General features: G+C 39.4%; 2 protein-coding genes across 3 annotated transcripts in view; one reads left to right on the top strand and one right to left on the bottom strand.

The window, feature by feature from the left end:
• The window catches only part of LOC144265548 (uncharacterized), a 36596-nt gene extending 33247 nt beyond the window's left edge, over nucleotides 1-3349 (top strand). For both annotated transcript variants that reach the window (XM_077818221.1, XM_077818222.1), the window contains exon 3: nucleotides 1562-3349. In XM_077818221.1, the coding sequence (XP_077674347.1) occupies nucleotides 1562-2312 (751 nt within the window). In that variant the 3' untranslated portion in view covers nucleotides 2313-3349. The remainder of the gene's footprint in view (nucleotides 1-1561) is intronic.
• PHRF1 (PHD and ring finger domains 1) overlaps nucleotides 1-24910 on the bottom strand; it is a 45183-nt gene that overhangs the window by 18287 nt on the left and 1986 nt on the right. The window contains exons 2-11 of the mRNA XM_077818213.1: nucleotides 18376-18484; nucleotides 17855-17974; nucleotides 15061-15305; nucleotides 13817-13900; nucleotides 12533-12657; nucleotides 10049-10149; nucleotides 9386-9558; nucleotides 5295-5424; nucleotides 4795-4919; nucleotides 112-299 (exon numbers count right to left, since the gene is read on the bottom strand). Coding sequence (XP_077674339.1) covers nucleotides 112-299; nucleotides 4795-4919; nucleotides 5295-5424; nucleotides 9386-9558; nucleotides 10049-10149; nucleotides 12533-12657; nucleotides 13817-13900; nucleotides 15061-15305; nucleotides 17855-17974; nucleotides 18376-18460 — 1376 coding nt within the window. The 5' untranslated portion in view covers nucleotides 18461-18484. The remainder of the gene's footprint in view (nucleotides 1-111; nucleotides 300-4794; nucleotides 4920-5294; nucleotides 5425-9385; nucleotides 9559-10048; nucleotides 10150-12532; nucleotides 12658-13816; nucleotides 13901-15060; nucleotides 15306-17854; nucleotides 17975-18375; nucleotides 18485-24910) is intronic.

Here is a 24910-nt window from a genome sequence, read left to right as displayed (position 1 = left end):
CCAAATACATATATATTTAAAATATTTAATTTTGACGGCATCCAGGTATTTAGTATTAAAATATTTTAACAGCATTAAAACACATCTGAGGTCTTGATCCCAAGATCTTACCTGTCATATGGGTCCAGTTCATAGGGATCTCCAAACACAGACAGAGAAGCTGCACCAATATCTGCTCTCATAAGGCCAAGTGAGGGTTCTATTGTTTTATACACAGAAGGGAATGAAGCTCCATGTACAGGTTTACCAAGGCCAAGAGTTCTTGCAATACGGGAGCGTGCAGTAACCTCATTTTTCACCTGGACAGGGTGAGGAAAAAAAAGTTATTAACTACTGTGCATTGCAAGATCGGCTTCTATCAACATCCAAATTAGCTACAAGTGTAAGGAGGGAAGAGGGGGTGATACCTGGCACTAAAAGCATGTGGCAGTTTGCAAAAAATTGTTTTACTTTGATTTGGGTTGAAGTTTGCAGAGCAAGCAGGTTAAGAATGCGTGAGGCCTGCAGGTGTTGGGCATGAGTGTGCTCTGTGTTCGAGGCCCTAACTTCTCTCACTAGTGTCCAGCTGATATGGTGAGGACTGCAACGTTTACTATTTTTATTTAGTGTACTGTAGTCAGTATAATGGAACTTGCATAGGTTGATGAGGGTAATTTTACATTTCTGTGTAAAAACATTTTTATTGAACCTGTACGTCATGCTTCTAGTATATACACTCAGTAAGTTGCACATATTACATTGAAAAGACCACTCAAGTTAATTTCTGAAATACGATACCTTAACACAAGGTTCTGTCGTTCAAAAGGGATGCTATCAAACTCCACATGATCTTAACTACTCTAAAGACAGTGGAAAGGGAAAATTGTAACTGTAGGGAATAACCACCACTTAAAGCAGAGTATGACAAGCTGCAGCACTGCAGTTGTGCCACTGTACTGTTTGCAGTGTAGACATACCCTTAAGTTTGACATGGATGTAAAAATTCCATAGTTTATCAGTGGGCTTAGAAACAGAGGGTGATGGAGACTCACATTTCAAGTGAGCGTGGACTGCTGTCAAACAAAAGTGGCAGTTCATGCGCAAGAGCAGAGTGTGAAATCTGCAGGGTTCAGTTTATACATTGAACCATATGTTTAATTCCAGGGTTTGGCAGCAAGCCATGCAAATATGCTTAGATGTTAGTTCAAGTAGACTAACTTCCCATTCTCCCATACTGCAGAAGGAGTGAAGAAACTCCTGTTTCCCAGGGATTTCAGTGGAAGAGTTAGGGGCAGAAATGCTCAATCCCTAGCATTACTGGTCCAAATGAGAAACATGAAGAAGCTCTTTTCATACAGTGCTACAGTAGGAACACACAGTTACCAAAAGAAACTACACCATTTTCTCAAGAAACTCCCTGAAAACGCACAAGAACAAATCCGCACAGACACATCCCTAGAACCCCAAGCTAGGGTTTTCTGCTACCCAAGATCCATAAACCTGGAAATCCTGGGCGCCCCATCATCTCAGGCATTGGCACCCTGACAGCAGGATTGTCTAACTATGTAAACTCCCTCCTCAGACCCTACACTACCAGCACTCCCAGCTATCTTCGAGACACCACTGACTTCCTGAGGAAACTGCAATCCATCGGTGATCTTCCTGAAAACACCATCCTGGCCACTATGGATGTAGAAGCCCTCTACACCAACACTCCACACAAAGATGGACTACAAGCCGTCAGGAACAGTATCCCCGATAATGTCACGGCTAACCTGGTAGCTGAACTTTGTGACTTTGTCCTCACCCATAACTATTTCACATTTGGGGACAATGTATACCTTCAAATCAGCAGCACTGCCATGGATACCCGCATGGCCCCACAGTATGCCAACGTTTTTATGGCTTACTTAGAACAACGCTTCCTCAGCTCTCGTCCCCTAATGCCCCTACTCTACTTGCGCTACATTGATGACATCTTCATCATCTGGACCCATGGAAAAGAAGCCCTTGAGGAATTCCACCATGATTTCAACAATTTCCATCCCACTATCAACCTCAGCCTGGACCAGTCCACAGAAGAGATCCACTTCCTGGACATTACGGTGCTAATAAGCAATGGTCACATAAACACCACCCTATACCGGAAACTACTGACCGCTATTCCTACCTACATGCCTCCAGCTTTCACCCAGACCACACCACACAGTCCACTGTCTACAGCCAAGCTCTACGATACAACCGCATTTGCTCCAACCCCTCAGACAGAGACAAACACCTACAAGATCTCTATCGAGCATTCTTACAACTACAATACCCACCTGCTGAAGTGAAGAAACAGATGGACAGAGCCAGAAGAGTTCCCAGAAGTCAGCTACTACAGGACAGGCCCAACAAAGAAAATAACAGAACGCCACTAGCCATCACCTTCTGCACCAGCTCTCCAACGCATCATCAAGGATCTACAACCTACCCTGAAGGACAACCCATCACTCTCACAGATCTTGGGAAACAAACCAGTCCTTGCTTACAGACAGCCCCCAAACCTGAAGCAAATACTCACCAGCAACCACACACCATACAACAAAAACACTAACCCAGGAACCTATCCTTGCAACAAAGCCCGTTGCCAACTGTGCCCACATATCTATTCAGGGGACACCATCATAAGGCCTAATCACATCAGCCACACTATCAGAGGCTCGTTCACCTGCACATCTACCAATGTGATATATGCCATCATGTGCCAGCAATGCCCCTCTGCCATGTACACTGGTCAAACTGGACAGTCCCTACATAAAAGACTAAATGGACACAAATCAGACGTCAAGAGTTAACATTCAAAAACCAGTCTGAGAACACTTCAATTTCTCTGGTCACTCGATTACAGACCTAAAAGTCGTAATTCTTCAACAAAAAAACTTCAAAACCAGACTCCAGTGAGAGACTGCTGAATTGGAATTAATTTGCAAACTGGACATCATTACATTAGGCTTGAATAAAGACTGGGAGTGGATGCGTCATTACACAAAATAAAACTATTTTCCCGTGTTTATTTCCCCCCCGTACTGTTCCTCACGCGTTCTTGCCAACTGCTGGAAATGGCCCACCTTGATCACCACTACAAAAGGTTTTTCTTCTCTCCTGCTGGTAATAGCTCACCCTACCCGATCACACTCGTTACTGTGTGTATGGTAACACCCATTGTTTCATGTTCTCTGTGTATATAAAATCTCCTCATTGTATTTTCCACTGAATGCATCTGATGAAGTGAGCTATAGCTCACGAAAGCTTATGCCCAATAAATTTGTTAGTCTCTAAGGTGCCACAAGTACTCCTTTTCTTTTAGTAGGAACACTAGCACTCTCAACATTAAGCAGTCATGGGATAAGATGGAAGGTGCTCTCATGAATTGGTAACTGGTTAAGAGATAGGAAACAAAGGGTAGGAATAAGTTTTCAGAATGGAGAGAGGTAAATAGTGGTGTCTCCCAGGGGTCTGTTCTAGGACCAGTCCTATTCGACATACTCATAAATGATCTGGAAAAAGGGGTAAACAGTGAGGTGGCAAAATTTGCAGATGACACAAAACTACTCAAGATAGTTAAGTCCCAGGCAGACTGTGAAGAGCTACAAAAGGATCTCTCAAAACTGGGTGACTGGGAGACAAAATGGCAGATGAAATTCGATGCTGATAAATGCAAAGTAATGCACATTGGAAAACATAATCCCAACTATACAGATAAAATGATGGGGTCTAAATTAGCTGTTACCACTCAAGAAAGAGATCTTGGAGTCATTGTGGATAATTCTCTGAAAACGTCCACTCAACGTGCAGCAGCGGACAAAAAAGCGAACAGAATGTTGGGAATCATTAAGAAAGGGATAGATAAGATGACAGAAAATATCGTATTTTCTCTATAAATCCATGGTACACCCACATCTTGAATACTGCGTGCAGGTCTGGTCACCCCATCTCAAAAAAAGATATATTGGAATTGGAAAAGGTTCAGAAAAGGGCAACAAAAATTATAAGGGGCATGGAACGGCTTCCATATGAGGAGCAATTAATCAGACTGGGACTTTTCAGTTTGGAAAAGAGATGACTAAGGAGGGATATGATTGAACTCTATAAAATCATGACTGGTGTGGAGAAAATAAATAAGGAAATGTTATTTACTCCTCCTCACAACGCAAGAACTGGGGGTCACCAAATGAAATTAATAGGTAGCAGGCTTAAAACAAACGAAAGGAAGTATTTTTTCACACAACACACAGTCAACCTGTGGAATGCCTTGCCAGAGGATGTTGTGAAGGCCAAGACTATAACAGGGTTCAAAAAAGAACTAGATAACTTCATGGAGCATAGGTCCATCAATGGCTATTAGCCAGGATTGGCAGGGATGGTGTCCCTAGCCTCTGTTTGCCAGAAGCTGGGAATAGGCTACAGGGAATGGATCACTTGAGGATTACCTGTTCTGTTCATTCCCTCTGGGGCACCTGGCATCGGCCATTGTCGGAAGACAGGATACTGGGCTAGATGGACCTTTGGCCTGACCCAGTATGGCCGCTCTTACGTTCTAAATTTACTGAAGACAGTACTGAGTAGTAAATAGATGAAAAAAGCTCCTCTATTAAGTATCGTTCTCATAGGACTATATTATATACATTGTACATAATTCACCTGTATTCAAGTCATGCTTGTGGCCATTAAAACAATGTATTTAGTGTGTGATGGCTTACAGTGTTACACCAGAGAAGTTAAAATAATGGCAGAGACTTTTTTATACCAGCATAAACTGATATCTGAACTTACTCGTATCTTCTTCCCCTTTCTCCTCTTTACTCGACGCTTACGTCTCTTGATCCATGTCCCTGAACTCTTTTTTCCAACGGAAGACTTTGTCTGAGTTCTTTTTTTGCCTGCTTTCTTCCTTCTACCTGAAGAGACAAGCATAGCAAAGTATTTGACTGACGAGCAGAATTGTACACACACACACACACACACGTAAAGTTTCCCTACAGACTACAAACAAGTTTACAAAAGAAAAAGCTGTGATGTGCTGCAAAGGATCCAAAACTAGAATTAAATAGTGCAGTTGGAAGGGTAGGGATATAAAAGCTCGGTTTAAATGCGTCACTGGTTTTTAACTGAATACAAGTTCTCTTTAAAAGCATTAGAGTGATGTAATCATGCAGTACCATGGAGGTAAGCAGACATATCTACTGTACTGTTTTCAGTTTGTCTCATGCTTTGTTCACTGAAACCTTTTACTTTGTAGACTAGGAATCCTGGAAGGGTTCTGATCCCCTCACCTGTTTTTCTTTTCTGCCTAGCTGGCGCCCGTGGTTGCAGAGGTCGCTGGTATACCGCTGTGCTTAGCCCTGCTGCAACTGCATCAATTGTTTCATCAAGAAGAGAAGACATCAGATACCTCGGCACATGCTGCATTTCAGAACAAGAAATCACATAAGTTATACATATTGTAAATGAGCAACAAAAGTTTGAGATTGCTTTTTAAACAAGTGCAACAAAACTATTTGTGATCCAGCACCAAAGTTTGCTTTTCCCCGACCATCATGAATCAGGCTGTCAACAAGAAATGGTTCACCTTTAACATTAAGTCACTTGTATCACCAGCACATGCTGCATCTCAAGTGAAAACTGACATAGCTTTTTAAATCTGCCTCAATGTTTAAAGCCAGGGACATTTTTACTCCAATGCTTTATTCTGTTGGGAGAATATCACATCCACTGTCACTGTGAAACCTCCCCAACCCCACACAACTGTCCACTGGCTTCTCCCAAAGCAGGACTAATCCATACTGACCAAAAATGAAAGCAAAGTTGAGGCAGTGTGGGGCCCAAGATCTTAGCTTCCTCACTTTTCAGGCTACATTTTCCCCTTAAACCCCCACAGACACACCAAAGGCGGCAAATCTCAACACCAACATCCTGGAGCTGAGCTTAAGGATAAGAGAGAGACTCCTCTTCAGTGTCACTTCCTCGCAATAAGCAGGAACTACTATTTCATGGCTCAAGTCCCTTTTCCCTTGCACAAGAGGTGCGCACCCACCTCCAAGATCCAGCTCCTGAAGGTCCTGAGTTTGAAGTGCAAAACTCAGGACGTGAAGGGTATGTCTACACAGCGTTTTGAAGCAGGCTGCCAACCTGGGCTGACAGGAGTAGGCTAGTGGGGCTTGCACTAGTGCTGTAAAAATAGCTGTACAGACAGCACTCTGAAGATGTGGCTCGGGCTGAAACTCAGGCTCTGAAACCCAGGAGGGGGGGTGGGTTGTGTAGACCTAACAGAACTCTGATCATCCAGAGGAGATTAGAGAGCTCCCTTGATTGTCCAGTGGTAGCACAGCTTTTAGTAAAAAGGTAAAAAAACAACAACAACGTACTCTAACCCAGTAGTTCTCATCCAGGGCCATTGGGGGTACTCAGAGGTGTTCCAGGGGTATATCTACTCATCTAGATCAGTGTTTCTCAACATGGGGGTGCACAGGATGCGTTTAGGGGAGTTGCAAAGTGCAGGGCTGGTGTTAGGGGGTGGTAACCACGCCACAGGGAGCTCCGTGAAGCTAAGTTACATGCTTCAGCCCCAGGTGGCGGGGCTTCGGCTTCAGGGGTACACTAGCTTGGAAAGGTTGAGAACTACTGCTCTAACCTAACCAGCTTGGTTAAGTGCTATGGTTTTGTGAAAGCCACATCTACACCACATATTACATTGAGAGTTCAAGGGGAAAAACAATTTCAAACCACCATAAATTCAGAGATATTATTGCACTACTTTAGAATAACTCATGCTGATACAATGCTTGCAGTGTACCAGCCTATTACATTTGTATATACTTACATAAAATATGTAAACAAACTTACAAAAAATGACTTTTACATATAAACTCCTATACATGGCATACACAGAACAGAAAAACTGCTCTAGAAGTGTTTTATGGTTGCAAAGTAAACAAAATGGGAAATTAACGAACTATAGCTGACAGAAGAAATTTCATCTCAATGTGGTGTTAGCATTGAAGACTAATGAACACACTTTAAAATGTGAAACACACCCCACAAAACTTTTTCTTTAAAAGGTATTCATTAGGGCAGAACTGCATTTTAAGCTCTGTGGATGCCAACATGTGCCACACACAAACATTTTCTGTTGGGGGGTGGGAGGCGAGAGGAGTAGGGGGTACCTAAACATTGAAGATTTTAACTATACCAGGTACATCTGGAATAATGCATGAATTACACAATGAAGTTTCTCCTTCCCCAAATACTAGAGGTAACTGAGGATATGAAATCAACACCTTTCTGTATGTGCCATGGGGCACAGCAGAAGAGCTTCTCTTAGCTATTGGATTTTTACTTGAGCTCTCGGGTCAAATTTAAGTATCAGCTAGAGTAAGAGAGGTGTGCTTTTTTTAAAAATGAAGTGAGCAATAATACCTTTCTAGGGAAAGTTTGTAATCATCTCTGCAGATTGGAGAAGTGGAGCTCGGAATGATTTCTTGAACAGGAAGTACTTGGCACCCAGTCTTGCACTACTATGCAACGATTAAGTCCCCGTGCACCACCTCTCTCATCTGCAGGGAGACAGCTACACACTGTATTTATAAAACAACAGGTAGGGAAAGAGTAATAAAGCACTAGCAGTTACCCTGCAAAACCTTTGATTTCAAAACACTTTTCTAGTGTGACTGTATTAAGCAGTTACCATCTAGGATGAGAAAGGGAACATCATCTACCAACGACTTTCATCTATATTTTTCAAAAGTGCGTCCAACATTTTGTGGGATTTTTACTGTGTTATTGATCCTTTTTTAATTTGGGGGGCTGAAGATTGGGAGTGAGGAGTTGTGTCAACATACCATCTGGCATGACCTACCTCCAGAAAAGAGACTAACAAATTTAAGGCCTATTAGGGCTCTTTGGGGAAAGTCCTAAGATCATTTAACCTAAACCATGTTAAGGAGGACCCAGTGCATGCTGGAACCTTGTATGCACTTTGTTTTGATGACTGGACTTTTTGCTATATTTCAGATTGCTTTGAGTTTGTTCAAGATCTGTTTTTAAATAGCATTGTTTGAATTAGATGCACTACTGGAAAACTCTGAAAGGAAAGTAATTACTTCTCAGCCCATGGGAAACTGAGACAAGGTATCTTAGACTGAGTAACTTAGAAGGGAAAGTCTTGGTCTTTTGTTCTGCTTTTGTCATTTTGTTGCTTCTTTATGTCTCTACTTTGTTCTTCTTTATTTTTTGTTCCTAGTTATAGGTATCAAGGCTATTGAGCATCAGGCCATGGTTTTTCTCAGGTTTCATCTAGATTTTGTTTTACTGTCTTGTCTGATTGCCAGCTTTAACCATTGGGGGGATGGGAGGGAGGGAAGAGAAGCATCATCTCACCTCTGATCCAGCTTTCTTCCAAACCAGACCTCAGGATGATTAGACACTTTGCGCATCACTCAAACTGACACCAACCTCAAACTGACAATCACCACCCACTCACCCTCCACTGGACTATGAAAAGAAACCTATTTTTTCTTCTTCTCCCTTCTACTGTCTTCTCTCTTATCTATGTTTGACTATCTCTGTAGAATTTGACTTGACAAAGCTTGCAGCTTTGCAAGTATGTAGAGAACGTTTTGGTTGCAACTTAGATATTTTCAACAACTGAAACACAGATTGTTTTGCAACTTGCCAGTTTTCCTGTACTTCCAGCAAACGAAAGGGAAGGGATAACCTCATATAGCGTTACTGAAAAATTAAGTGTCTGAGACCATTAAAAAGAACCCAAAGATATACTGCCAGTCATGGGTACAGAAATAACCTCTAAACAGTCTATAAGCCATGACAGGTTGGGGCGTGAATTAAGAATTTTCAGGTTTATGCAAGTGAAGCCCTAACAGCATTGGCTAAAGCCTATACAAGAGCTTCCTGAGTTTTCAATGCACTTCAGTAGTTCTCATCTGGAGGACCCTAGTTATTCCAATCATGACCACGGAAGAAAAAAAACTAACAGTTTTGCACAACTGTGGGAGGACTTTGCACTGTGGACTAATATCCTCTGGGGTTTCAGAAGGATAAATTCAATTCCACTTGTGACTCAAGTATTAAAATGCAGGTCTCCAGAGCGGTCTGCAAATTAGTGGACTTCTCAAATCAATTTTGCATCTATATGATTTGCTCACACACTGCACAACTGGTACTGCAATTAGTCTCAATTTACCAGAATGCAATTATTTAATCCTGGACAATCAGAATTCCATTGCTACCAAACCTGCTGAGCTAGTAATGAGCGGGCTTGTTTTAACTCTCTTAAGAGAGCCTTTCAGAGACTTGATTTTAAATTTTAAAGTTCATATTTCTAGACTATCTGGACACTTCCCAATACCTGAATTTGCTGTGCAGTTGTTATTCGGTTTCTGTTCACTGTTGCCCTAACTCGTTCGCTCTGCCGAGTCCTGGCTATTGCTCGAGTTCGGACGTTAAGACGTAGCCTACTGGTGGTAGGGGTGACATCAGCTATGAGGGCAGCAACCTCTTCTTCACTCACATGATCTGTATCTGAAAAGGAAAAGCCCTCTGGGTCACTTGTCAGTATACATTCCTTCAAGAGTTGAAAGTTTTACTATAGAATCTAAATCAAGATACTCATTCTGTTTTCTGCACACACACACACCCCCTACATCACAGCAAACTGACCCTTTGGCAAGGAAGGCAGCACAAATATACCCAGAGCCAGATAACGTCACTCCTTCAGCCAGCTAGATGATTTGCTAGGCATTGAGAAGAGTTGCTTCTACCCTGTCATTCCCAGCCAGGCTAGGGCTGGTAATAGACCCACTTCCAAGTCACCACACTGTAGCTTACAATCACTGAATAAAATTTTAATATACAACACTGCTTTCCCAGTCAATGAGCCCAAAAGCGGCTGCCCACCAAAACAAAGGTGTCAGATCTGGGGCCTAAACAACTCGACAACATTTCTTCAAAGAACAGCTGTTTTCCATGATCAGAATCAGAGTAAAAAGTGTGATTTGATCAAAATACTTACCAGCAGCAGCAACAGCAGCATTAGCTGGTGCACATGCTGGACAGAACCATTCATCTACAGGTATCTCACTCAGAGGTGGATTAAGGCATTCCATGTGGTATCTAATACAAGAGCAACACACAATGAGAGTCTTATCAACACTGAAAGAAAAAAGCTTTTTTTTTTTTTTTAATTTCCATCCAAGGGCCATATAAGGTAGTCATCTCATATGCAAACAGACACCTAATAATTCTGAGAACCACTGCCCTAAACTGTGGTCTATGGAGCTGCTTCTATTAGTTTCGAAAGCAATAATGCTTCCTGATAGTTATACCAGTGTCATGGATTCTTGCAGGATTTCCAGAAGTTCCTTTAACCACTTAAAGCTCCAATCCTCAAAATTCTGCACCCCTGATGGTTGCTTCGTGTTTTGTTGGGTATTTGTTGTGACTGGGATCAAATTCACAGAAAGAGATAGCAAACACAGAGCAGGAAAAACACTTCAAGGTGCTTTGGAGAAATTAAAAGCAGTGGAAAGGGTAATAGAGACATCAACTTGAAATAATGCTGGTTTCCAAGGATTAAAATAAGTGGTACTGTTGGAATCTTTACTTTGCCACACATCACAGACTGGATCTGCCTCTTAAATCGTGTAGTTTTGAATACCCGCCCCATATCAAACATAATCCAGGCATTACTCAGAGACGACTAACGTCTGCTGAAGTTTTCCACAATATCACAACCTTGTGTAACTGCACAGGCTAGGAGCTTCACATGCTCTCAAGGTTCACTCATATAGAGCTGTCTACACAACTGGGGCCCAAGTTTGCAGTCCTCCACATAACGTTTTACAGAGGTGCATATGTCCAGTTCAATTTTTAAGACAAAAAATGAGATAATGCTCATTCCATAATAAATATTTTAAAATGTTATTTGCCTAGCGATTTGAATTACTAGATTAAATGGTCTCATCAACTGTAGTCAACAGAAGCTGTACCGCTGAGCTTTTTAAGATTATGCAACTCTGTTCCTTTTATTGATTCTACTCCATTTTCAACACCATTAATACAAGACGGCATAGCATTAGCTAAAGTCAGGATTGTCAGTGAAGTGTTTAATCTTTTGATGCAGCTTCTACTCAAACTACATGGCTACAAGACAATCAGTTTTAAATGGATTTTCTCCAGTGAATTACTCAACCTAAAAAGCTAAATGCTTGGACTGAGTTACATGCCTGAGGTTATACATTGTATTAGTGGCTCTCTCCAGCACAGCTTTAAGACAATATCAACTATCAGATTAGTATGTTTCTATAATTGATGCTTTTTGCCACAAAGGAAAGGCCCTCATGCAATTCTTACACATACAGAAAATCTGGACCTGTTTTCCTGGAGCATGTGACACTTTCTCCATTAAAAGAGAAGGATGACCCTATATATGTGATTACAAGCTATAAAGGGTGAACAGTGAACAAAAATGGGAAATATAATTATTGTTCCTGTTTCAGATCACTGAGACACAGGTAATCTTAGAAGTTAGGAGACTTAAAATTTGAAGAAAATAATTCTAGGTTTCTTTAGGACTTATCCTAGCCACAGCATCCTACGAGAGAAAGCTAGAAGAGATGAAAAGCACTTTCTGAGAACAAAGCACTGAAAAAGTTGTAGTTCTGCAAAGAACAGATCTTTCTAAGAGTGAAACTTATTTTGAGAAAAACAAAATTAGCTGAGATGCAAAGTGGATGAGGTATTATCTTCTATTGGACCAATTTCCATTAGTGAGTTGTCTCTCTAATACCCTAGGACCAACATGGCCACAACAACACTACATGCAAAATTAGCTGAGACACTCACTTAAAAAAAAATAAAATCAGAACACAAAAAGTGAGGACAGACTTGCACAAGTAAGAATTTGAGTTAAGTTAAGAGTTCTACTTATCAAATCTTATTTTGTTAGGAGTTCTTTAGTTATTAATATTTACTATATTTGTTCAGTGTTTCAGCAATATGCCTGACTTTACAGTTTCTACCTCCCAATCCCAACCATGAATGAATGTTTAAGTTCCCTGGGGACTATAGACTGTGAAGGCACGAACAAAGCTATACTTACTGATATCCATTCAATTTATTAAATTTCAATGGACAGTTTTGCAAGGTTGATACAAGTGGTGTAACAGCTTTAAATCCTTGCATGAGACTTTAGCCGCAAGCTATATTTGAGTACCTTGATGCATCTGTATTCAAATATTTAAAATAAGAGTATTTTTTAAATTGCCTTAAAGATACTACCTTTTGCTTATTCTAAGTAAGGAAAAACAAGAAGAGAGTGAGGAAAAAGGTAAATAGACCCCTTTTCCACTCCCACTATAATAATCTCCTTGTTATGAATGGTAGCCCACAAATATTCAGTACTGAAAAACAGCTGTGAATTATAACCACTTCACTCCCTCAGAGGGAGCTCTTTGTGACCTCAAAGGAACTAACTCAGGCCTTCAACTCTTCTTACCCTGCATCACAGCCATCACACAGCAGCAGGCGGTCTTCTCTGTCACTTCTGCCACACACCTCACAAAAGGTTGGATCATCCTCCCCGCTATCACCATCCTGAGCTTTTGTATTCTCAACAGGAATCTAAACAAGAGAGTTTCACATTTTAAGTAGAAGCTTCTGTTCTTTTTATCCACCCTGTTACATCAGCAACAATAGTAGTTCACTGCTACAGTGACTGCCTATTCTACCCTAATAGAACCTCCATTTTATTCAAAGTATCTAGAACATGATCGTTTATGAGGTAAGTGCTACAACTTCCACCATCCATCTTCCTTATTTATGGGAGGTTTGACTGGATATCATCAGCAATAGAAAACTGCCATTTAAATCAACACATTAGGTCACAATTCTGAATAAGACTGAGATGAGAAAGGCCCAAGAGGTGTATAACTAAGAAAACTTCAGGTTTAGATGCTTCTGATTTCCTTGACGTTAGTGGGATGCCACAAAGAAACACCCCTGGTGGTTATGAAAGTAGCACTATGAGTTGATTATTTCAAATTAACTTCACATAAACAGATATGATTAAAATAAATGGGAAATATGGTAGTAACACAGTAGAAATACATAAACTATCTTATGATAAGATGCCACCAGATCCCTAGAATTCTGAGAGAGGTTCTGTCTCCAAGACGGACAGAATGATGACTGACATGTTAAAGAAAAACGGACAATGCTAACTCATCAAGACCACAGATTATTAGAAGTTATCAATACATTGAACCTCTGGTGCTAGGAATTGAGACTCCATTATCTGATCTGTCATCTCCTCTTGCACATCTATTTACCAGTACAAAACAGTGCTAATGGGAAGAGTTCCATCGCCTTATCTCTCCACATACAAATAGGAATAAACCCTGGTTAAATGTATTGCAGCAGCATGCACGCAGTTCTAGGCACTTTCTACTTCGTCAAAGATGGTCTCTGCCCAGAACAGTTTACAATCTAATTCCTTTTTTGCAAAATAGGTAGTTATGAAAGTTAAACATACCATATTCCCATTCCTTGTGACTTAAATAAGGCACCACACTTTGTGATGTGCCATAACTAGTATAGTTAGATAAAAGGTTTTAAAAAGCTAAAAAACAAACTTTCCCAAAGAAGTGATCAAATTAGTATGGAGGCAATCAGTCTAACAACTGAATATTAAATAAATTGTATGAGAGAAACATAAAATCTCTGAATAACTATTTTCTGGTTACATGGACTTTAGTTTTTTGAAGGTTAGTAGATGGCCTACCTTTTTTAAGATTTCACCACCAAAGCGCACCCGAATGCAAATATATTTAAAGAGGATTCGATCCACTGGACAGGAATTGGCATTCTAGAAGGAAAAAAAAACAAAATTTAGTACCTGTCCCATCAGTTAGGGTCATATGCAGAGTTCTCAACTCAAATCAGTTTTAAAAGGGCTGTTTCCATTTACTTGTGTGGTATGTACCATCGTAGTTAAAGGACTAAACACCTACATTTTAAGTTTGCTTTCCTGGGTTTATTCCTTGACTGCTGCAACTTACATCAGACTTGCCAGACTAGAATCTTATTTTGCAGAAAAGAACATACTAAATTGTCTAAGTTAGCTCTAGGTCATTTAAATGTCCACACAAAATTGCCGAAGTGGTATAACCATTTTGCCAAACGTTTCCTTGGAAAAAAAAAAAAAAACCCTGCTTTTTTTAAGACATGCAGACAAGCTTTTTTGAGGTTGGGAGTGGGGCAGAGTTAATGAGACAATGACAGCTGAAGCAGCCAATCAACAATTTTAAAATGTTGAAAAATGTTACTGAGTGCAAACACTACGTTTCTGTTTATTTGTTTAATTCTGGATTAAGACCAAGTAAGTTTCAGAGCAAACCATCTAGTCCGCCTTCTTGTGGCCCTTCCCTATGCTCAAATATGTAACAGATATTTAGCCTGATTCTGCAATAAGCGTGCAGAAATTCCACTGAAGTCAGTAAAAATTCCATACAGAGCAGCTATGAAACTAGGCTCGTAACATGCATGCCTGCTTTTTAAACATGCAAGAAGTCACCCACTCACTCGGTAGTGACCTGCTCTACTATGCAAGAGACCTAAGATCAAGACTCTGAGCCCAATTTCTTACTTCCTAAAACAGAAGCCCAAGAGACAGTGGAGCAGAAGCACTTTGTCATCTTGCCATCATTGCTCTCAATTAAATCTCACCCCTCTTTGGCCTTAGCTGCGAGAAGGGAACAAAAAGGGATGCAGGGAGACTGAATGGCTAGGAAGGAAATAAGTTAACCCTCCACAAAATGTGATCGCTGCCAAATAAAGCAGTATCCAAGTTTTTGAAAATGTTTAATTAAGAAAGTGGATTTGAATATTCCAGCTACTTGCTGATATATCCTTACCATAACTCAATAGATCTTTACCAAGATATTACTGCAGGCTGATCAGAAGACAGACAGGTGTGAAAGCTTAACACGCTATCTTGGATAAAAGAAGAAAAGAAAAAGGACTTACTTTAGACCACTCCACTATACAGTCCAAGCAGAAGTAATGGGCACAGCTCTCAGGAGTTCCAACAGCCTGATTCCTAAAGGTGTTGAGGCAGATGGGGCAGTTTTCAGCATCATCATCAGAAGAAATGTCCCCTCCATTTGTCTGTGGCGTTGTTTTCAGAGAAACGGTTGTTTCCCCAACAGCAGTTTCCATTTCTTCCTCTTCAGCATAGTCATCTTCTTCCTCATCTTCAGAATCTTGAATATCTTTTAAAAAAAAAAAAAAAAAGCTTAAATGTACTGCGGGGTTCCAGCATAGGAAGACACTAGTCCAGAAAGAATCCTGAGTGAGGAGATGCTTTTGGGAGGGAAGGGTAAGTATAATCTTTTTATCACAAGCCTAGACTGATTTTTCTCCCTCTTTTTCTTCCCTCCACTTTATCAAAACACTAGATATTCCTTTAAAAAAAAAAAAAAGGATGCTATTAAAGTCTCTCGGTAATCAGAGTTGTGATTAGTCTTGCAGAAGATTAAAAGGAGAGACAGCAAAATAAGAAGTATATCGCTGGTGGTGGTGAAAGAGTATAAATCAGGTTGGTACCATTTCTCCATCACAATATTCAAAAAGAGTAGTCATTCACTTTTTCATAGGAACTCTAAAGGGTATAGAGCACAGCCAGACATTCCCAATCATTCCAGAATAGGAACAAGATTTTTTGGAAGCGACTAGCGATTTTGGTCCCACCAGAAACATTAAAGTCTCGTTAAAGTACAGAGCGCTCACCCTCCAAAAATATCAAGCCTATTAAGGTGTCTTCAGTGGTGCACCCAAAATTTGAGATCCAAAAATCACTAATCACTCACTAACTAGTATTAATTCTCATTCTAGGCAAATACCAGGGCATTTCTCCATCCACAATTTTTAGAGAAAGGTTAAGTGTCCAACAAATACATAATTCATCTTCAGAAAGGTTCCTAATGCAGTTATCAGATAACACCAAAATATTATGTAATACTTTCCTCATAAAACAGGAATAGCATATAGTGTATCATATATTTCACAGTCAAGGCTCAGGAATGACTATTTTAGAGGACTGATAAATATCTTTCTGGCACGCAGTGCTCAAATCAAATCTGTACTCAATCAATCTAAACAGAGTGACTTGGAAAACCCTGGTCCATTCAGCACATCTTGCAGGATGTGGGGAAGAAATAATTAAAATCCTAAAATATTTGATTCTCCTGGTTGAACTTCAGTTTCAGTAAAGTACTACTCTACATAAGCAGACAATAATCACATAATAATTGTGAAATTCTATTAATTTCTCTCTGCTTCAGTTTGTTTGGTTTTTTTAAGTGATTATTAAGGCCAAACACACCTTGAAAAACCTGAAAAGTCACAGCATTTTATTCCCAAGGGTTATGCTCACAATTTTAGCTTTGAAATCCTCATACTTACAAAAATCAAGTGTTTTTTGTAATAAGCTGTAGAATGCATTGCTGGCAATCTTACAGCATTTCCACATGCAACCTAGGGCACAAGTACACCTCTAATACTTTGTTACCGTGCCACTTGGGCAAGCAGGTATTATTGCACTATACAAGATTCTGGTTCTTTAACGAATCCAGGCAATACTGCTTTTGTCAATTTTAACATATTACTTGGCAAGATTGGCCCAGCAGCAGAAAACTGAGCGCATTCCACAACAGCTGCAAGCTTTTTATTTTTTGAAACCACATGGCATTGTTCCTTTTAAGTTTTCTTAAATGCCTATTTAGATTGTGGTTGCACCCAAAACATGTTATGCACTTCCTAGACACAAAGGAAGACAATCCCTGCCCTAGAGAGAATACAAGCTATAAGGAGACAGACAGGTGGGGAAAAGGTATATAACATACAATCAGGAAGATTAGGACGATGCTGAAAGAAATTAAATATGTGCACTACAAGTGTAATAGTTGTTCACTGCATTTCTTTAACAAATTTCCCTAAAAAGCACTTAGCACAGATTCAGCACTTTCAGGACTTCAGTTAGAGTAGCTTGAGCACAGTCCATTTCACCAATACTTTCAGAATGACAGACAAAAATATAACCAGTCACTTAATACCTGCATGGATAGCTGAGTAATAAATGCAAAACCAACAAACATACACCCCATTTTACCACTGCCTGTAAAAGAAACTGAAGTTACAAAATCCTACTTTAGTTTGAGCATACAACAATTTCCACTGCTAGACTCTGAGAGACTCCTCTGCACCACTTATTAACTAAAATTGGTGGATTACTTTCCATGGTTAAGTTAGAGGTGTGTTTTGGTTCGTTTGTAGTTTATAAGCAGGGGGTCCCCTTCACCCTCCATAACATCATTTTGCCAACGAGGAAGTTACATTTGAATAGAAATTAAAAATGAATTGGGAAAAAACACAAGACTTCTGAATAATTAGCAGGTGCTAAGAGTACATTATTATTAACATACTATGGTGATAAGTGTCACAGAATATTTAATAAAAAACATTCATTTATATGGCATGTGTAAGAGTGGCTCAAGGCCATTTCTTACCAAGATGCAGTTGGAGAAAGGGAAACAGTCACTAAATTCTACTTTATTAGCTTAAATACTAGCATTTTAGCCAAACACAAGAGCCAAAAATGCTTAGACTCCTCTTTTAATGAATCATGAAAATGGTTATAAACATTGGATTTACATTTTGTTGCTACTTTTTGGAAGGAAAACCATAGCCCCAGTTTCTCTCTTCCAGCCATCAAAAACATTTGAGGTAAACAAACATACAAAAGCATGTTTAACAGACTCACCCTCTAAATCTTCATCTTCACCTTCTTCCTCATCCTCCTCACCCCCATCTTCATCAGTGCCATCTTCTTCCTCACTTCCTGTATCGTCTTCTGAATCCCCACTATTTCCATCATTGCTTTCTTTTAAAATGACAAAAGGGAAAACACTAATTGCATCTACTTTGCACGTGACCACTCAATAAGCATATACTGCAAATAAAAAGTATGTGGGATAGTCAAGTACGTATCAGAAATCCTGCTGTGCACAAATTCATATAGAAACTGAAACGACAGCTATCCAAGGTGCTTTTTGCAGCACATCATTTATTATCAAGCTGTGACGGCACTGTTCAGTGTTTAATTGGCTAGTAGTGTAAAAAAGCCAACAGCTGGAGGCACAGAACCTATGAGATGGCATAAAGATTTAAGTTTTTCTCCCCCAGAACAGATATTTATCTATAAATACTACTTATTTTGGATAGGCAAATACTATTTCTAACCAAAACGGAAAGTATACAAGTACAGAGAGTGGTTTGAGTTACCTGCTTCACTCAGGAGCACTAGATTTGGCTTTTTGCTTAGTGCAGCATTCTTGTTTATCAGTTCGTCCTGACTGTCATCATCCATTGCAGGGCATTGGGAATCAGCTCCCTGAAAAAAAGACGACTCAAGTAAAACACACATTCTAAAAAGTTTGACAGCTCACTGTTTGAATAAGCATAATAATTTTCTGCTCAGCACACAATGAGAAACAGTGGCTCTAGAGAGGTATATACATTGTAGAGGATGTTTGTAAAATGCATATCATGCTTTAAGTGAAAAAGCCAAAATGCAAATCCCTCAAATGTGTAACTTGTTCCAGTTTTCAGAGATACACATTATGGGTCAGAAGAATGTAAAATTTGTTCCCGAATTTGTAGTTAACGTTTTTCAATCCCGCACCTACTGACATCCCTCTTGCTGAAAAGTGGCATTTCTGACAGCACCATAAGATCCCAAGATAAGACTACTAATATTAAAGCAGAATGTTAAACACTTCAATTGTTACTCCTTAAAAACAATTTTTCTTTGATTACTTATCACATATGTAAGCTGGAAAAAAAAAAGGGTACTTATGGCACCTTAGAGACTAACAAATTTATTGGAGCATAAGCTTTCGTGAGCTACAGCTCACTTCAGCTGGAAACTGGCTTTACACTGGGCACCCGAACTAGTCACTTACTGAAAGTGGCCACGCCCACTACACTTAAGGATACAAAATGTAACTAGAAACTTTGTTTTCCAATTCATTTCACCCATGATCCCCAGAGAACCATATTTTGTCAAGTAAAGTTTTAGAATGTTGTGATGAGCTAAATAGAGGCAGCTTTTTCTCAAGTTTGGTTTACACTTACAATTCAAAATTTCTTCGTTTGGGCCAGTGAGAACAAAAACAGGGAAAAGAGAGTATCCCATGTTATATCCAAGAGCCACAACTGTAAGGGGTTTTTTGCTTCCCTGGTTGTTAAAAGTTTAGAGTGTCAAGAAGTCAATTTGCGAATGTCAAGGGTGCTGAGTGGACCATTTATAAAGAGGAAGTTACAGATATCAGAGTCTACAGCTCACTGTATCCTTTGAAGGGAACCCAATCCTTGTACATGAGTACATAAATTCCAGTTCTCAACAGAATTCAAGGACTAATTGAAAAGAATTTATTAAAGTACCAAAGCACAATCTCAGTATTTTTTCCAGGACAAAAAACCAGGCAAAAGAACACGGTGTTTCAGACAGTCTAAATAAGTCTTTTCCTTGCACAGCTCCATAATGAGGTGTAACAAAAAACCCCCACAGATCCCATGACCAATCTTTCAAAGAAACAAGGAGACATGGTTTAGTGCACACTAATGCAACTAAAATTAATTGTTGTGGGTCAGTACAGGCTGGTAATAAACTGACAAACACTGAGTGATGTGCCAGGATACAAATCCATAATTAATGACAATCAAGCCATTGCTTTTACTCCACATGCTACGAGTACAAACTAAGAAACAAAGATTACTGTACAATTAAATATATTAATCTCTGGCTTGCTTACAGAAATCTTGTTTAAAAATACATGTGTTATGTCAGGATTCCTAGAGGCTCTCTTCAGAAAAGGGATATAGAAATTCTCCTATGAATGTAATGAGGTTCTAATTAGTTGCCTTGTTCTCCCTCCCACTGCGAATAATAGATACTAAAATAAGCTCTGAAACATCTCAGCGCTGTATGTTTCATTGAGATGCTCATGATGTGCCCTGAATTACACATCTTCACTCAGTCATTTCCTTTTGAAGCCATGTAGCATAACCCTGCACTAAATTAACAGCCTTAAAAATGCAGGTTTCACTAATTCATAAGACTAAACGATAAAAGCACTCTTTAATGTTAAGTGAAAAAAACAAAAAGTGTATCCTTAGTCAAAAGTTCCATTGACTTCAATGGGAATCTATCCTGAGTACAGGATTAAGCTTCTAGATGATTTAGTAACAGGGGTGTTTAAAAAACATTTACATTTGATGAAGACTGAATCACTTTCAGCCAAAGTCAATCAAAGTGATGTAACTGAAAGGATAAGAAGCACCTTAAAACTGCTAGTTTCCATTATCAGTTTTTCAAGTTTCAGTAGTGCATATTTATGTATTTAAAATGAGTCTCAAAGCCATCATATACAATATAATTAAATACTACACTAGTTGCATTAACTATACAACCATAATATTGTGGTAAAGTTGGGAAATTCCAAAGCTAAGATTCCTAGAGCAACTTTAGTCAGGCTACATTCCTGAGGTGGTTAAGTTTCTTAGAAATTCTTGTTAAATTTATAGAGTACAACTTGGAATTTAGTTAATATTTCTATTAATGTTACATGTATCATCACAAAATACACAGGACAAGCAATGTGGCCAAGTTCACATCACTGTAAGAACCTTAATATTTGTACTTCCTGACCTTTTATTTTAATTTTCCATCTTTAATCCCAATCCAGGTTGATGCATTTCTTCTTTATCTTTTGACTGTTATTATCCACACTCACCCTTTTACACAATTTCCAAACTATCAAAGGTCCAAAATTTTAAAGAAAATGTGAAAGTTACGGAATCCATAGCTAAAATTCAGCTTTATCATAAAGTTCACCTTCTCTCCTTTCCCCACTCTCTTTACAGCATGAACTTCCATCTTTTCTCTCTGTCCTATGGCTTACAAATGAACTTGAATATCCCTATGAAGCTTATTACAACAACAACAAAATCAGACAAGAAGTGAACTGGAAGAGTAAGAATCAAACTTTTAATGATAGTTCTAAGGAATGGTCAAGTACACATCTTCATGATTTCAAATGTACATGTATTCATTCATTCTGTTGCTTTGGAATGACATAGCCACTAGTACTATCTTAATTTGTACAATATTTTCACTCTGCTTCTCCAATGAAAGGTATCCATGAAGTACAAACGCAGCCAAATTAGCCACTGTTACTCCAAAAACCTACCTGATATAACTGATGACACAGTTATGACCAAGGCCCCATTCTGCATTTGCAATGTACTCAAAACACTCAGTTAAGTTAATGGGAAGTTTGCATTAATAAAGAACACAGAATCAAGCCCCAAAAAAGAAAGTTTCACATAGGCATTTGCTCCATGAGAAATTTGGGATAGAGAAGGGGGAAGACACAGCCTATGCAAATAGAAGGTGACAAACTGAAGCTAAAACAGATTCTAGTTTCTAAAGAGAGCAAACAATGGAGTTCACAAAAAACAAAATCATACTCGACAGCTGCCCTTTAAAAGAAAAACTGACAACGACAATGCATTTAAGGAGCAGTATTTTCTCAATGGCTCAGGTCCATTGTTTCTGGAATGCAATCCCACTGAGCCTGAGCCTAGCCACTTTTAGAGCAAGAGGATCTTTTTTTCCACCAGATCTGGAGTATATCATTTGTGCATTTACATATGTTAACCTTTCACAACTGGAGATGCGGGTGCAAATTTGGTTTGGGCCACAAGTGAAGATAATTTAAACGCTGTCCAGACCCTCACAATTAAACATGCTGTCAGAAATAACAGTCTCTATTCTGGAAAGCAACAGTAGTGGAATACCACACTCGCAGATCATGACGGAGACACACTAGCAGACTTTGTGGAGTAAGACGGAAGCTGGGGAAGCTTACACAGTGATAGTACTGTGTAAGTCAGAGCCCTCAGCATCCATCCACCACACCACCAAACCCAAAGAGACCTTCACAGCCTTCTGATGTTCACCTAACTCTGAAACTTGCACTCTGGATGTTTTCTGCTTGGATGTGTCTTGCCATTAAGTGTTGGTCCACTTGCATCCTGTCAACATCCCCAGTAACTCAATCTCACGACACCTGTTCATTGTGCCTTATCATTCTCCCCCTATGAGTCCCCTCCCTCTTTACATATTCCCATCATACTCTCCCAACCCCTTCCCACAATTCTTTCCCCTTACCTTCAAACCCAACAAATGTCTCAAAAAAAATTAAAGCTAAGAGGGGGAAGGTTGTTACTATTTACTTCAAATTCATAAAAAATACTGAAGTGCACCTCTGTGCATATAGTTTACGCACCCTTCACACAACCTAAATACACATCTTATGTACACCAATTTAAAATAAGCCCTAGAAATAATCACTCACACACACACACACACACCAAAAAAAAAAAAATTCAAGTGGCAGTAAAAAAATTTAAAAGATGAGCTCTGCAACATCTTAATAAAACATCTATATATAAAACAATAAGTAAATGTCAGCTGCCCAGATCACTGCTTGTATGCTGATCCTTTCCCTCACTGTTCTTCTGTCTTCATCTTTATAAACTGTGAACTCAGAGCAGAGACTGTCTTCTGTAGGTGTGTGTGCACAGCACAGTGTGAGGTCTACCATAACATACATCATAACCCCATACTTTCCTGTGAACGTTATTTATTAGTCTCAACACAGAAACAGAGTTTTAAGTCATTTACATTTAATTATGAAATAGTTAAAAAGCAATTTTCAAACTTGTACTTGCAAGAGGTTCTCTGAAGGAACAAAAGATTAAATGCTGAATGAATCTGTTTTGGTGGGAAAGGGGTATAATAGGTCATTTAAAAATTACCCAGGACCCTGACATTTTTATAAATCAACATTTTAATCCAACTGCACTGTCATCTTCTTATGTTGGGTACTTCGAGCAGCCTTTAGGTCTACCATTCATTTTAAAAAAATGAAAAATTTCTTTTAGTCTACTTGCAGAAGCATTCTGGATTACAGAGACTCATGAGCCAAGAAAGCAGAAGTCAGTTAGATTTTCTCATATCTTTGAGGTTTTCAATTCCATTATTTTGGTCAATTATTTTGTTTTGATGACAGTAATCGGGAAGATACACACCAGAGAATACCTACAACTAAACTTAAATCTCATAAAGACTCAGCATGTAACTTCCAGACTGCACTAACCAGGAAATGTCTATTTTATTTGGGTTTCATAGTACTGAAATTGTGCAGTTCCCACTTAATGTCTGACATCAGAAAATCACTGGATGTGATTCAGGTTTCAGAAGCTGCAGTAACTAAAAACGCACATAAAAGTTATAAAGATCAAAACCTCATGAGGCTGAGAAAAAGGCTGGAGATACACAGGTTGACGACCACCATGATATGCTGAATGTAAAGCAACAAGAAGTTAAATTGACTCAGAAAAAAAACAATAGACTTAGACATATTAGATAAGCTTTGGGTTAGCAATAATTCCTCTACAGTTTACTGCTGTATATTTCAACTACATTATACATAATGTTGGAATTTGCAACAATAAGTCTAAATCTTTATTCCAGGCAGATTACAATCAGACTTATGCCTACATATTAGGAACTAGAACCACATAACCAAAGCCCTTACTATATTTTAAATAACTGTAAGGAATGATGCAAAACAACATAATCAACTTCCTAGAGTCCCAGAACCCATAACTGCAAAAAATGTGACACCTCTTCCCCCAAAATGAGGAATCTGAGACTATTTCAGATCTCTCTGTAAGCATCCAATTTGGGTTTTAATATCTGGCCTAAAGAAGCTTCCAGTGACAGAAGCCATATGACAAGCTTTCAGCATGAGAAAAGGCAATCAGTGTATGTACAGTATTACAAGACTTGAATCTTGACTAAAGATTGCAGTCTCAGTATTAATGGTTTAGTGTGAGATCTTTAAGGGCTCCCATTCTTCTGATGATTAGATGCTCTAATAAATAGGCCAAAGCAGCTAAAATCAGAGTAGTCATAATAAACAGATCTCAAACTATTACAGGAACTCAGAGAACCAGAAAGCCGCAGTTAAACTTGACTTGCATGTGGTTAGATAGCATGGGAGGCAGGAGAGGAGGTTTGCAACTTCCTAATTATCCACTCCCTGGCCTACAGTGGCTTTCACCAGATAACCCACTGACACTTCTGAGGTGAAAGACCAGCATGTTACAGCACTGGCTGAGTATCCCCTTGTGGGCCAACATCAGACTGCTGTATTGGACCCAATCTTTTGCTCCCATGTGCTTTTAGATACACTGGGTCCAAGCTGTGTCCAAACATTGTCTCTTAGTCTGACCCTTTCAGGCCCACTGTCAGGATAGACTCCACCCCTTCTTGGATGTGGTACCCCACAGTCCAGCTGCCCTGAGCCCCAGAACCAGTGCTAGCCCCTCAAATTTGCCCAGTATCTTATGCATGCCCTCCCCCAAGCTCCACCATTGGTTCTCTGTGGTACTGTTTAGCCTTTCAGGGACCTCATGAGAATTGAAGTAAGTAACACATAGACTTTACAAAACATCTTTAAACCTTGCACACTTCACTCAAAAAAAGCAAAAGATATACAGATATACGGAAAAATACCCCCCTGCAAGCAAGACGCTTCCCCAGTTTCCTCAACCTCCTGGGAGACCTGTGTCTTAGGGTCCTCCAGCATCCTTTTGTGTACGCGCACACACACACACCCCCACACACACATACACACACTCCTCTTTTGGTTCTGATCTCTCTTTGCTAGAGTCGCCTTTTACC

The sequence above is a fragment of the Eretmochelys imbricata genome, chromosome 6, assembly GCF_965152235.1.
Source record: "Eretmochelys imbricata isolate rEreImb1 chromosome 6, rEreImb1.hap1, whole genome shotgun sequence".
In the NCBI taxonomy this organism is placed as follows: Eukaryota; Metazoa; Chordata; order Testudines; family Cheloniidae; genus Eretmochelys; species Eretmochelys imbricata.
The sequence above is the reverse complement of the archived record's forward strand: the minus strand, read 5'-3'. Positions and strand labels throughout refer to the sequence as shown.